Genomic DNA, 13,398 nt, shown 5'->3' on the forward strand with positions numbered 1-13,398 from the left:
AGAATGGATCCGAGATGATGTGTTGCACGTCAGTGACGACAGCAACCTCTCCTTTTACTCACAGCTACATCCAAGAGGAGCTCTCCTCTCGTGCCATGGAGAATCTTCACCAGGTTGCCAATGCTCTTCTCCCAGATGTACAAGGCGTGCTGCCGGGCTGAACCGGCCACTATGTATTCTCCATCCCCAGAGAAACAACATTTCTTCCACGGGGTTCTGAAGGACAAAGAAAGTACCCAAGGAGAACCAGAAGCTGAGCCCAGGTCATGAACTATCCCGTGGTCTCCCAGGTTGTGAGACGTACCTATTTACCAAGTCCTGTAATTTCTGCATAGGTTCGGGCTCTCCATCTCTTCCGCAAGTTAAGATTTCTCGGCCATCATAAACCCGGATTATCCGATCTGCTGTGTTAATTAAAAAGCAACTAGAGAAAGGATAAAAATATCAACACCGAAGGTCAGAAATCTGCTTCTGTTAACATTTTCCGTTACTACCCGTTACTTAGAACAGTACCATAAGACAACTAATAAACTGAGAAGAGACTCAGTGATAGGCTAGAGTACTTATATATTTACCTATCACCTTCCAAACCAAAATATAATTTGAAGTGAAAATATGTTGTATACTCTGCATGTATCCCTGAACCCTACATGCACCAACTAATCTTCAGTATTTGACTGAAATCCAAGACCTCTAAACTGAAACCAGCTTGCTGAATTCACCAACTGATAGATGTATGTGAATACTTCATTTTCCTGGCCTGTTTTGTACATAACGTATTCTTCCTAATGAGTTAATAAACTAAATCTGTCATCTTAAAATGTTCAAATTTTTACTATAGTGACGCTGGAAATCTAACATAGAAGTTATCTCACTACCTTCTTACAGATTTCACCAACCTTTTCTTAATTCAAGAGAATACTGAACATCAATGTCCTCAAAGTACACACGAATGGTCCTACACAAAACAGGAGGACCGTCACCTCACTTCCTGACACTCACAACCTGATTCTTGTCGTTTCTGTGACCTACCTACTTCTAGCTGGGTAACCAAACTTACCAGAAAAACACCTGACATTAAAAAGGTAAACAGACTTTATGTAAATAGAACGCATGTTCAATTACTATGTGAATTCTGTGACATCAATTCTGATTATAGGAAGAGCTGACTTTGCCCAGTGCTTACCATGTGCCAGACACTGTAGGTCTAAGCACACACCACCCAGATATCTTTTCTGTAAAAGGACTGCCCGACAACCTCCAGAGAAAGAAGTGACTGCTGGTTCAATGCGGAACATTTTATGGACTTAAGAACCAGATACTGACAGTTTGGTTACTTTTTAAGTAAACTTTCTTAAAAATGTACGCATAATATACACAAGAACTGTGAATCTCAATGTATGTTTGCATTCTACTCACTTTTAAAACTGTCCCTAAAAAGACAAGGTCTCACCTCCCCTTCCGGGCAAACTCTATTGACTTAATAGCTGTGGTATTGCTTGTTCCAGTCGTTACTCTGAAGGAAGCAACAAGATCCTGAGAATCTGTTTTTAGGACCAAAATCTAAAGTTGAAAGGGAAAAAAGAAAGTTAAGTATTCTGGAAACTTCGAGTAATTAGATCTGGCTTCCATTTCTAAAGCTGGGTAGAAATATAAACATTTCTGTTCTCGTGTATTCAACCTGATTAACGGGTACCGCCTTTTAATTCTTCGAATAAAGGACTGTGTCTTAACCTTTTCTTAAAATAGAATGTTTAGTGTTATTCACAACAGTCAAAAGGTGGAAGCAACCAAAGTATCCATCAACACACGAGTGGGGACACAAGAGGTGGTGCATATATACGATGGAACCGTATTCAGCCACGAGAAGGAGGGGAATTCTGGCCCGCGCTGTGCATGAAGGAATCGTCAGGCCATCAGGCTAAGTGACAGAACTTCAGGCCATCAGGCTAAGTGACAGAACTTCAGGCCATCAGGTTAAGTGATATAAGCCAGGCACAAAAAGACAAATACCGTATGAGTCCACTTATAGGAGGTACCTAGCGTGGCCAAATCTAGAGGGACAGAAAGTAGGGTGATGGCTGCCTGGGGCTGGAGAAGGAGCAAGGAACAGAAGTCCTTGGTAAACAAGTGGCGTTTCAGTTCTGCAAGATGAAAAAGGCTCTGGAGCTACATGGTGATGATCAGTACACAGTAGCGTGAATGTCCTTAATATCACTCAACTGTACACTTAAGAATGGTTAAGATGGTAAGTTTTACGTTGTAATTTATGTTGTGTGTAGTTTACCACAGTTTCCAAAAATGGCCACGTTCTAAGACAGTCATGAAATTATACTAGCCTATAGGTCCCAATATCGATCTCCCTCTCGCGCGCGCGCGCTCTCTCTCTCTCTCTCTCACACACACACACACACACACACACACACACACACACACACACACACACACACACTGCCTAGGGGCACTTGGGTGGCTCAGTCAGTTAAGTGTCCAGCTCTTGACTTCAGCTCAGGTCATGATCTCATGGTTCATGAGTCTGAGCCCCGCAACGGGCTCTGTGCTGACAGTGTGGAGCCTGCTTGAGATTCTCTCTCTCTTCCTCTCTCTGCCCCTCCTGTGCTCGCTCTCTCTCTCAAAAATAGACAAACATTAAAAAAAAAAAAAAAAAAATCAAGTTTCCTAATGGAACTACAAACTCTAAGCTTTTAAAAGGGACCTGAAAGCCCAGCTAAACCTGACTTCTACTCCACAAAACCATACGTTAAGCTGGCCTGAATTATACAAGATTTACAGAACCAGGCATTAAAACGTTTTCAACAGATGTATTCTACTTTACGCTATGACTCTTAACTTTTATAATTGAGTAACAGCCCCTCATTACTAGCATCCAGCAAAAGACCCTTCCACCCCTTCCTAAGGCTGAATTAATCCCTCACCACGCTAAATCAAAAGAACAGAAATTATTATGAAGGCATGAGAGGAAAACAGGCTACATTTGCCATCAGCAGGAGACATGCGTAGTCCAGGGATAAAAGAAACGTCAAAGGAAGCAAAACAAGTAAATATGAACGACTGATGCTTATTTCGCTAACTTCCAGGCTTACCTTTCCTTTTGCATTTCCTGTATAGATATACTCCCCTCGCCTATCAAAAGATGCAACCACGTTCAAATCGGAGTCATCGTCTACCGGCAGAACAACATGCTTGGAATCTGAAAGGGTCAACATGACAGGAGCAGATTTCATGGGACACACGAGAACCTTGTTCCTGTTTAAAAATATGAATAGTACATTGGCTGTTGCTTTGGTATCAGAAGGCTAATTCTCTTGCCCTTTTCCCTGATGCCTGTCACCACCTTCATCAACTCTCCCAGCCCAAGCAAATTTCAAACGCGGAAAGGCCTAAAATCTAAGTGTCTAATAACAGGGAAACAAAAACAACTGAATACAGCAACAGGATGTAATCATTAAAATTAAATATGAAGTGGTAGCAAACTAGTAGAAATATGTATGCAACAAAGTAACTAACTAAAACCATGTAAAAATACACATTTACGTATATCTCATACGCACGTAAGTGCCTTGTGAGCTATAAAGCACGATATAACAAGCTTTATACTTAAAGAGACCTTGACTAATAGAGAACCCAGAAAAATGAAAACAGTTATGTTTGGGTAATGGAATGCTGGGTAACTCTTTTTCTTAAATGTAGTTGGAATACTGAACTATTTCCGTCAAAAGAAATTCAAATAATTGGCAGGGGTAGGGAGGGACGGGAGGCGTGGAAAGCTCCAGGTCAAGGACCCGTTATTATACTTATTCCTACCTCTGCCTGCTTCCAACGTCTTAATATTGGCCAGTTTTTAATTATAGAGCACTCACTCTCCTTAAAATCTATTCAGGAGAGCCAACCTAGACAGAAACATTATTTTATGTAGAAGGTTTGAAGAGACGTGTACTTTTGCCTCCTAAAACCTTAAACTGAAATGGTCATGAGCCTGGAGCTAGTCCATACAGAATCAGTCCCTGCCCCAGGAAAGAACAGCGCAGATTAACATACTGATCTCGTGGATGGTACTGGACTTTTAAGATGGGTGAAGGGAACCGAAACCTCTGGTCACAGTCGCCTGAAAGGACATCCCACTGTGACACTATGTTATCAGTAGAAGCACTCACGAGCTTATGACCATCTCGACTCCAGCTGGAGGGGGAGAAAAAAAAGAATTTAGCACATATTCTAAGTTAAAGTACACTGTAGCGCTCTCATGGATAAAAATGCAGAGTCACACACACCACCCTGGCTGCCGGGGTCAAAAATATTTCCTTTTTTAACATGCACTCAAATCCACAACAAACTTTCCCAACTAAGCAATAAATAAGAACGTCTACATGACATCTTTATATGCAGTAACAAAAGCTCTTAATAGTTCAAGATAATACTACAAGTGGCTCCAGGAAATAAAAGACTCAAATATTTTAGAAGAGTCTACAATTTGCTAGCCCTTAAGTGTTGCCATAACAAGTATTTTTCCCCCCTTGGGGGAGGGCAGAGAGTATCTGAGCTTTCTGAGGTTGTCTCAGAAACAGCACCATCACAGTGTAAACAAAACAGTAAAAATAAGTATCTGTTGGGGCGCCTGGGTGGCTCAGTCGGTTAAGCGTCTGACTTCGGCTCAGGTCATGATCTCGCGGTCCGTTGAGTTCGAGCCCCACGTCAGGCTCTGTGCTGACAGCTCGGAGCCTGGAGCCTGTTTCAGATTCTGTGTCTCCCTCTCCCTCTGACCCTCCCCCGTTCATGCTCTGTCTCTCTCTGTCTCAAAAATAAATAAACGTTAAAAAAAAATTTTTTTTTTAAATAAATAAATAAAAATAAAAATAAAAATAAGTATCTGTTATTTAAAATAACTAAAAAAGGAATCCTGCTAAGTATAGCTAAACGCCCTGGACAATACATATAAAACAAACAAAAAGGCTCTGAAAGGCAGAGAAAGAGAAAAGACAGACTGGCTAGAGACTACAAGATATGAGGAATGCCACAACAGAAAGTTCCCTGGATTTTATTTTGCCTTATATATCCCAGACCGAGTGATGGAGAAGCCAATACCCAGTAATACCAATGGAATCACACAAATAAAGCCTCAAGAAAAGCGTGCTTTCATGAGCCAAAGGACCAGGAAAGGACAGCCCAGAGAGACAAAAAAGTTTTAGGCAATAATTATCCCGGCAATCACCATTCGAAAAACTGCAGCCCCACCTCCATCCCAGTCAACGAGGTCTAAATAGAATCTAGACCTCCACTCTTGCCTGGGTATAGCAAGGCACCCTTCCCCACTAACTGTGTTGGTGTGAGATAAAGCTCAGTGGGCCGCCAGATTGTAATGAGGATTCCCACTGCAGTGTAAGTGGAGGCCACATGGGGAACAGGAGGAACAAGACACTCCTATGCTTCCCAGCCAGGATGGAATCAGCCTAGGAGGCCAGTGGAGAGGCTGAACTTCCAACCCCACCCAGCATAATGATGCCAGATGAGAAGCCTGGACTTCTAACCCATCTGGCAGTTAACAAGATGGCACCCTCTCTTCTCTGCGGGTACAGTGTCAGAGGCGGCCAGCTAAAACACAAGATTTAAATAACCTCTACAATCTCAAAACACAATACCCAAAATGTTCAAGTTTCAAATGAAAATCACTATCAACCCAAGAACAAAAAACAGCTCAACTTGAAGGACAAAAGACAGTCAACAGATGCTAACACAGAGAAGACGTACATGTTACAATTATCTGACAAGAATTTTTTTTTTTGAATTTTTTTTTCAACGTTTATTTATTTTTGGGACAGAGAGAGCCAGAGCATGAACGGGGAGGGGCAGAGAGAGAGGGAGACACAGAATCGGAAACAGGCTCCAGGCTCCGAGCCATCAGCTCAGAGCCCGACGCGGGGCTCGAACTCACGGACCGCGAGATCGTGATCTGGCTGAAGTCGGACGCTTAACTGACTGCGCCACCCAGGCGCCCCCTGACAAGAATTTTAATAGTCATCATAAATATGTTGTAACAAGCCATTATGAAAATGCTTAAAACAAACAAACAAAAAAAACCCCAGAATGTCTCAGCAAAGAAATAAAAGATATAGAAAAGAAGAGCTGAAATAGGAAGTTTATTTTTTTTTATTTTATTTAAAAAAATTGTTTGTTTTTGAGAGAGAGCGAACGCACACCCGTGCACACACACACACACACATGCACACAAGTAGGGGAGGGGCAGAGAGAGGAGGACAGAGGATACAAAGTGGGCTCTGTACTGACAGCAGCGAGCTCGATGTGGGGCTCGTACTCATGAACCATGAGCTCATGACCTTGACCAAAGTCGGACACTCAACTGACTGAGCCACACAGGTGCCTCTGAAATGGGAATTTTAGAAGTGAAACACACAACTAAAATAAAAAACCCAATAGATGGGTTCAGCAGCCAATGGAGAAAAAAGAGGAAAGAATCCATTAACTGAAAGACAGAATAATAATTAGCCAATCTGAATTAGAGAAAATAGAGACTAAAAAATGAACAGAGCTTCAGGGATTTGTGGAACTACAATAAAAGATCTACTATCCACACCATCAGAGTCCTAAAAGAAGAGAAGAAAGAAGGGGGCTTCAAAGTATTAAAGAAATAATGGCTGGGGCGCTTGGGTGGCTCAGTCGATTAAACATCTGACTTCGGCTCAGGTCATGATCTCACAGTTCGTGAATTTGAGCCCCACATCAGGTTCTGTGCTGACAGCTCAGAGCCTGAAGCCTGCTTCTGCGTCTCCTTCTCTCTCTGTCCCTCCCCTGCTCTCACTCTGTCTCTCTCAAAAAAATGAATAAATGTTAAAAAAAAAAATTAAAAAAAGAAAAAAAAGAAATAATAGCTGACATTTTCCCAAATTTGGCAGGAGATATAAAACCTACAGATTCATGAAGCTGAGCAAACAAACATCAAACAGGGTGAGCTCAAATAAATCAACTCCAAGACAAAGAGACAAACTTCTGAAACCTAAAGACAAAGAAAAAACAATCCTGAAAGCAGCAAGAGAGAAAGGACATTTTACCTATGGGAACAATTCACATGACAGAAGATTTCTCATCAGAAACCCTGGAAAAAAGTAGAAGGAACACATTTTGCAAGTGCTGGAAGAAAAATACTGCCAACCCAGATTCTATTACCAGCAAAAATATCCCTCAGGAACAAAGAGGGAATCAAAACATTTGTCACCAGAAGATCTATTCTAAAAGAATGATTCAAGGAAGTTCTCTAAATGGAAAGGAAATGGTAAAAGAAGGAATCTTCGATCATGAGGGAAAAAGAACAATGAAGAGAGTAAAAATATAGGTTTGTAACATCCATTTTTTTCTCTTTAGCTTTGATATTTGCGGCAAAAATTGTAACACTGTCTTATGTGGGTCTCAAAGCATACAGAGGAAATATTTACAACAATTATACATGAAAGAGGGTAAACAGAGGTAAGGTTTCGACACTTCACTTGAACTGGGAAGATGTCAACAGCCAGTGGATGGTGATAAATCAGGCGTACACAACATAATACCTAGTATCCACTCAGGTTACACAAATATCCTGCAGCAGTTCCCACTTTTTTATTTTTTTTTTTATTTTTTATTTAAAAAAATTTTTTTTTAACGTTTATTTTTGAGACAGAGAGAGACAGAGCATGAATGGGGGAGGGTCAGAGAGAGGGAGACACAGAATCCAAAACAAGCTCCAGGCTCTGAGCTGTCAGCACATAGCCTGACGCGGGGCTCAAACTCACAGACTGTGAGATCATGACCTGAGCCGAAGTCGGCCGCTTAACCGACTGAGCCACCCAGGCGCCCCAACTTTTTTATTTTTTAATAAAGTTTATCCATTCATTTTTGAGAGAGAAAGAGGAGAGCCAGAGCAGGGGAGCAGCAGAGAGAGACAGAGAATCACAAGCAGGCTCCACACTGTCAGCACAGATTCCAATGAGGGGCTTGAACTCATAAACCATAAGATTGTGACCTGAGCCAAAGTCAGACGCTTAACCAACTGAGCCGCCCGGGCACCCCTACAGCGGTTCCCTCTTTTCCATGGCAGATACAAAGACCCTGCAATGGATGCCTGAAACCATTAATAGTATTGAATGCCATGTATACTGTGCTTTCCTATACACACACACCCATGATAAAGTCTGATTTATAAATTAGGCACAGTAAGAGATTAACAATAACTAATAATAAAATAGAACCATCTTAACAATATACTGTAATGGAATACGTGAATGTGGTCTCTCCCTCTTGAAATCTCTTAATGTACTCTACCCACTCTTCTTGTGATGATCTGAGATGATAAAACGCCTGTGTGAGGGCAGGAAGTGAAAACGATGTAGGCGCTGTGATGAAGCATTAGGTTGCTACTGCCCTTCTGACAGTATGTCAGGAAGAATCATCTGCTTCCTAACTGCGGTTGACCACAGGTAACTGAAACCACGTAAAGGGAAACCACAGGTAAAGGGGACTACTGCAGATAAAGTGGAATTCTAAAAAATGTTCAAGAAACCCACAGGAAGGTGGCGGCGGGGGGTGGGGGGAACACATGAAAAACAGAAGGACATACATACGTACATATATAAATAAGTAAAATGTAAACAACAAAAAAGAAAGAAAAACAGAAGGGACAAAGAAACCCCAAACCAGTATTTATCCAAATTTTGCAAAGAAGAGAGGCTGCTACCGAGGAACTTAGCAGGCAATGTACCTCTGTGGTTAAGAACGCAGGTTCAACAGTCAGACTTAACCTGAAGCCTACACATTACACATTCTCGCTGTGTGATCTTAGTCAAGTTCTACACCCTCTCAGCTTCAATTTCCTCGCCTAGAACATGGGAGCAATATTATCTACCTGGCAGAAGACTGTTGACAGAATTAAGATCAGTATATATACAGTTCTTAGCTCAATGACTAGCACATGACAAGCGCTCAAAAACCATTAACAGTTATTTGTGTCAGAGACAAGATGAATGTACTCCCAGACCTGGGACCGAAGGGGACAGGGAAGGCTGGGGTAAAATAAGGAAGTGAATATAAAGGGATCAAGAGCAAGTCTGCATACAAAAGGACTCTCTCCCACCAGCTCTAGAACACCTGCAGTCTAACCCCTCAGAAAGACAAGCAGAGGATCCTTTCAGAGAACGTGAACATAAAAAAAGAAGAGGTTTGAAGACGCTCTTTTGTTGAGGGTTCCTAACAAAAAAACCAGCGATCCAGATCCACCCCATTTCCGTGAAGGGTAAGAGAGTGAGCTAAACTTGCAAATACTGTAACAGCATGTCCGTGGATAAGTTCTGAAATTAACAAACCAAGACAAAGATACATGTTAATTAGAAATATGAAGATAAGTATCAGAAGAAATAGACAAAAAAATGAAAGCACAGAGTGGGCTGGCGTGGGGAGAAACAAGGGACAGCTTTTATTGTTGCTCTTGTGAGCCTTATGGCACAATCTGACTACAGAACTGAGTGCCAGTTCTTCCATTTTTTCTTTAAACCCTTTTGTATTATAATATCCTTTTTCCCCCCACAGCAACCTTGTATTTCTGTTAAATTAGAGGGGAATCCAATTTTTAAAATTAATTTAAAATTAATCATTAACTAAAAATCTTTAATTTAAAATTAAACTATAAACAAGTGAAGCCTAAGAGAGGGTCTCCCATTAAAAAAAAAAAAAAAACCAACAACAATATATTCTACAATTCCAAATTCCACAAGGTGGTACAAAATCGGAAGCTGGGGGGGGGAGAGAAAAAAACAACCAGAAGCTGGGAACATAGCAGTAAAATGGCAGACAAGGTTCATAAATCACAGCACTTACCATCTCACAGGAAGGTACTCATAAAACAAGTTATTTGCAATAAAATAATAGGAGACACGCAACCATGATGTCAAACTACCGTTCCCCCCCCCCCCCCATGAATATCTTCATCCAAGCCAGAAATCTGAGGATCCTTTTAATCTCCCACTTCCCTCATTCTCCATTGTCTGCTAAGGACTAGGACTCTTATTTCTGTCCATTCTCCATCAGCAACACTCAGCTCCGGTCCTACCACAACCGTGCTCATCATCTCTAGCCTGGATCCCTGGGCTTTGCTTATCTTCATTTTCTGTCCCCTTCAATCTCTTTTCCATGGGCTATTTTATTTTTTTTTTTTTAACCTTGTTTTTATTTATTTTGAGAAAGACAGAGCCAGCAGGGGAGGGACAGAGGGAGAGGGAGACAGAATCCCAAGTAGGCTCCGCACTGTCAGCGCAGGGCCCAATGCGGGGCTCGAACTCGTGAACCACGAGATCATGACCTGAGCTGAAATCAAGAGCCAGACACTTAATCAACCAAGCCACCCAGGCATCCCTTTCCACGTGCTTTTTTATAGAGGTTTTTAAATTCATTTTAATTTTTTTTTAGAGATTTTTTTTTTTTTTTTAAATAAAAAGCTCATCGTGTCGTTTTCTTTCCTACAATATCTTAATGACTTCACGGTTACCTACAAGGTGAAGTTCAAACTCACAGTATGGTACACAGAGTCCTCTTTGGGGATCTGTTTACTGGCTCTTGCCGTACCCCATCCCCCGCACCACAATCCAGCCATCCTGAACTACCTACAGCTCCCCATCGTCCTGCGCTTGTCTGAAGCTGATGTACCTGTGCCTGTGCCACATTCTGCTTGGACTACAACTGGCAAATACCTACTTATCTTACAGGTTTGAAGTTAGAAATTATCTCACCTAGGAAGCTTTTCCTGACCACTGTTCTCAGTACGTGGGTCATTTCCTCCTTTGCCTCCACTAAATCTCAAATACAGTTCTTGTATAGGACCCATAAAGCTTCAGTACTTGCACGTGGTACGTAATTCATGTTCAGTGTTTGCTGAATGAATGAATATATAAGTGAAAAAGTTTATGCACAAAGACATTCACTAAACATGTAGCAGAGAACCAAAGAATTGTTAAATAAATTACAGTTCATCCATGAGAACATATATAGCCATAAAAAAAGTGTTTAGAGGCTATGTAAGCAGGAAATTGTCTGGACAGGGTTAGGGAGGAAAAAAGCAAAATATAAAATAGAATACATTACAATTACAAATTCTGTTCTCTAAAAACCATATATAGTGGGGTTCCTGGGTGGCTCAGTCGCTTAAGCATCTGACCCTTGATTCTGGCTCAGGTAGTGATCTCCTGGTTCGTGGGTTCAAGCCCCGCATCAGGCTCTGCGCTGACAGCGCAGAACCTGCTAGGGATTCTCTCTCTTTCCTGCTCTTTCTGCCCCTCCCCAACTCGTGCACACACACTCTCTCTCTCTCAAAATAAATATACTTAAAAAAAACTATATATAGAAACATACTAAAATCTTTACAGTAGTAATACTTGGGTAACAGAGTACTATGGGAGACACTAATTCTTTCTGTTTTGCTATCTTTTCCGTAATGTTCTACATGATTATATATTATTTTACAATAAAAATATATGTATATTTTTTAACAGGTAGGAGTGCTAAGATTGAGATGAGGCTGCACAACTCTGTGAATATATACAAAACCAGTGAATTGGGGGCGCCCAGGTGGCTCAGTAGTTGGGTGTCTTGACTCGGTTTCAGTTCAGGTCAGGATCTCATGGCTCTTGAGTTCAAGTACTGCATCAGGCTCTGCAGTGACAGCATGGAGCCCGATTGGGATTCTCTCTCTCTCTCTGCCCCTCCCCTGCTCGTTCACCCACTCTCTCTCAAAATAAACAGATAAACTTTAAAAGAAAAAGAATACCAGTGAATTGTACACTTTGAGTGAATTGTATAGTATGTGAATTACATAGATTTTAATCAAGCTATTAAAAACAGACGCATTTATTTCAATATTGCAAAAACACAACAACAGAAAAAAACGAAATGCGAAGGAAATGGAAAAGCTCTAATGGATCATCCAGGCTGGTCCTCTCATTCTGCATAGTAGAGACAAGTTTTGGCTGAAGCTAGTTCATTAGCCGTCAAACCTAGACTGGGATTCAGGCCTCCCCACCATCCAGGGCCTTACAATGTCGCTGCCACTTCCATTTACACAAAAGGAAATATGTCACAGTTCCATTAGATCTGATGAGGTACTTGGGGTGCCTGGGTGGCTCAGTCGGTTGAGCGTCCGACTTCGGCTCAGGTCACGATCTTGTGGTTCCTGAGTTCAAGCCCCGCGTCAGGCTCTGTGCTGACAGCTCAGAGCGTGGAGCCTGTTTCAGATTCTGTGTCTCCCTCTTTCTCTCTGACCCTCCCCCGTTCATGCTCTGTCTCTCTCTGTCTCAAAAATAAATAAACGCTAAAAAAAATAATAATAATAAATAAATAAATAAATAAATAAATAAATAAAATCTGATGAGGTACTGTTTTGGGTCCCAAGTTCAGTTAGAAGAGGTGCCCTACAACAAAACCTTCCAAAGCACATAGAGTAGTCTCCAAGGGGAAGAAAGAAATCAATGGGCATTTATTTATATTAGATTTTAGCTCAATCTATTTGATAGAAAAGCTGAACTACAATTCAGTGAAGGAACAGACAGTGATCAGTGGAACTCCTGGAATTCAAGAACCTGGACAAAGCTGCAGTACAGGATTTCCAAGGTTCCCTCCTAATAAGATTTTCTATTTTAAACAAAAGGTCAATATCACAAACAGGACTACAGCCGCCATCTGTAAATATCTCATCTCAGTCCTGAAATAGTCTCAGACAGGGCCTGATTTGGATCCACAAGTACAGTGAGTTTCTCCCCCACAAAGGTGCTTCGAGGACAGCACGGGTTCAAGGTCTACAGACAGTAGGAGAAACGGTACTACTAATGAATGAATACTTAAAACTCTAAATATTAAAGTATCTAGTAAAATGAGACTGGCAATTACACAGCTGACATTCATCCCCCTAACTCAACTCAATATATTCCACATATTATGTTAAAATTCCTTACCATAAAGAACAGACAGGATGGATGTGTGCACTAATTATTTTAGCGATGCCTCTCGTCAAGAAATCCCAGATGACAATTCGGCCATCGTTACAGCCAACTGCAAGCAGTGTGCCCCACCTGTTAAAGGTGCAAGTCAGGGCCATGCTGATACAATCCAAAGTTCCATCGGCTTCCTAAAAATTAAAACAAATACAAGAATATACACAATAATACCCCATAATATTCAAATTATTTCTTCAAGGTTCTCTCTCATCTGTGACGCTTCTGTTTAACTTACATTACGACACATACCAAAATAATCTCTATATGTGTTCTTACGCTTATTAAACTAGACAGAACAAGGAAATATTTATAAAAGCTAACAGAGAATGTTTAGAAACAGATGTAATAAATCTCA

The 13,398-nt window shown here is 41.2% G+C and overlaps 1 protein-coding gene across 2 annotated transcripts in view; it reads right to left on the reverse strand.

The window, feature by feature from the left end:
- The window catches only part of RBBP5 (RB binding protein 5, histone lysine methyltransferase complex subunit), a 36,327-nt gene that overhangs the window by 11,791 nt on the left and 11,138 nt on the right, over positions 1–13,398 (reverse strand). For both annotated transcript variants that reach the window (XM_003999408.6, XM_003999407.6), the window contains exons 3-8: positions 13,002–13,174; positions 4,060–4,200; positions 3,105–3,267; positions 1,454–1,563; positions 305–424; positions 63–216 (exon numbers count right to left, since the gene is read on the reverse strand). In XM_003999408.6, coding sequence (XP_003999457.1) covers positions 63–216; positions 305–424; positions 1,454–1,563; positions 3,105–3,267; positions 4,060–4,200; positions 13,002–13,174 — 861 coding nt within the window. The remainder of the gene's footprint in view (positions 1–62; positions 217–304; positions 425–1,453; positions 1,564–3,104; positions 3,268–4,059; positions 4,201–13,001; positions 13,175–13,398) is intronic.

This window comes from Felis catus, chromosome F1, assembly GCF_018350175.1.
Source record: "Felis catus isolate Fca126 chromosome F1, F.catus_Fca126_mat1.0, whole genome shotgun sequence".
NCBI classification, from domain to species: Eukaryota; Metazoa; Chordata; class Mammalia; order Carnivora; family Felidae; genus Felis; species Felis catus.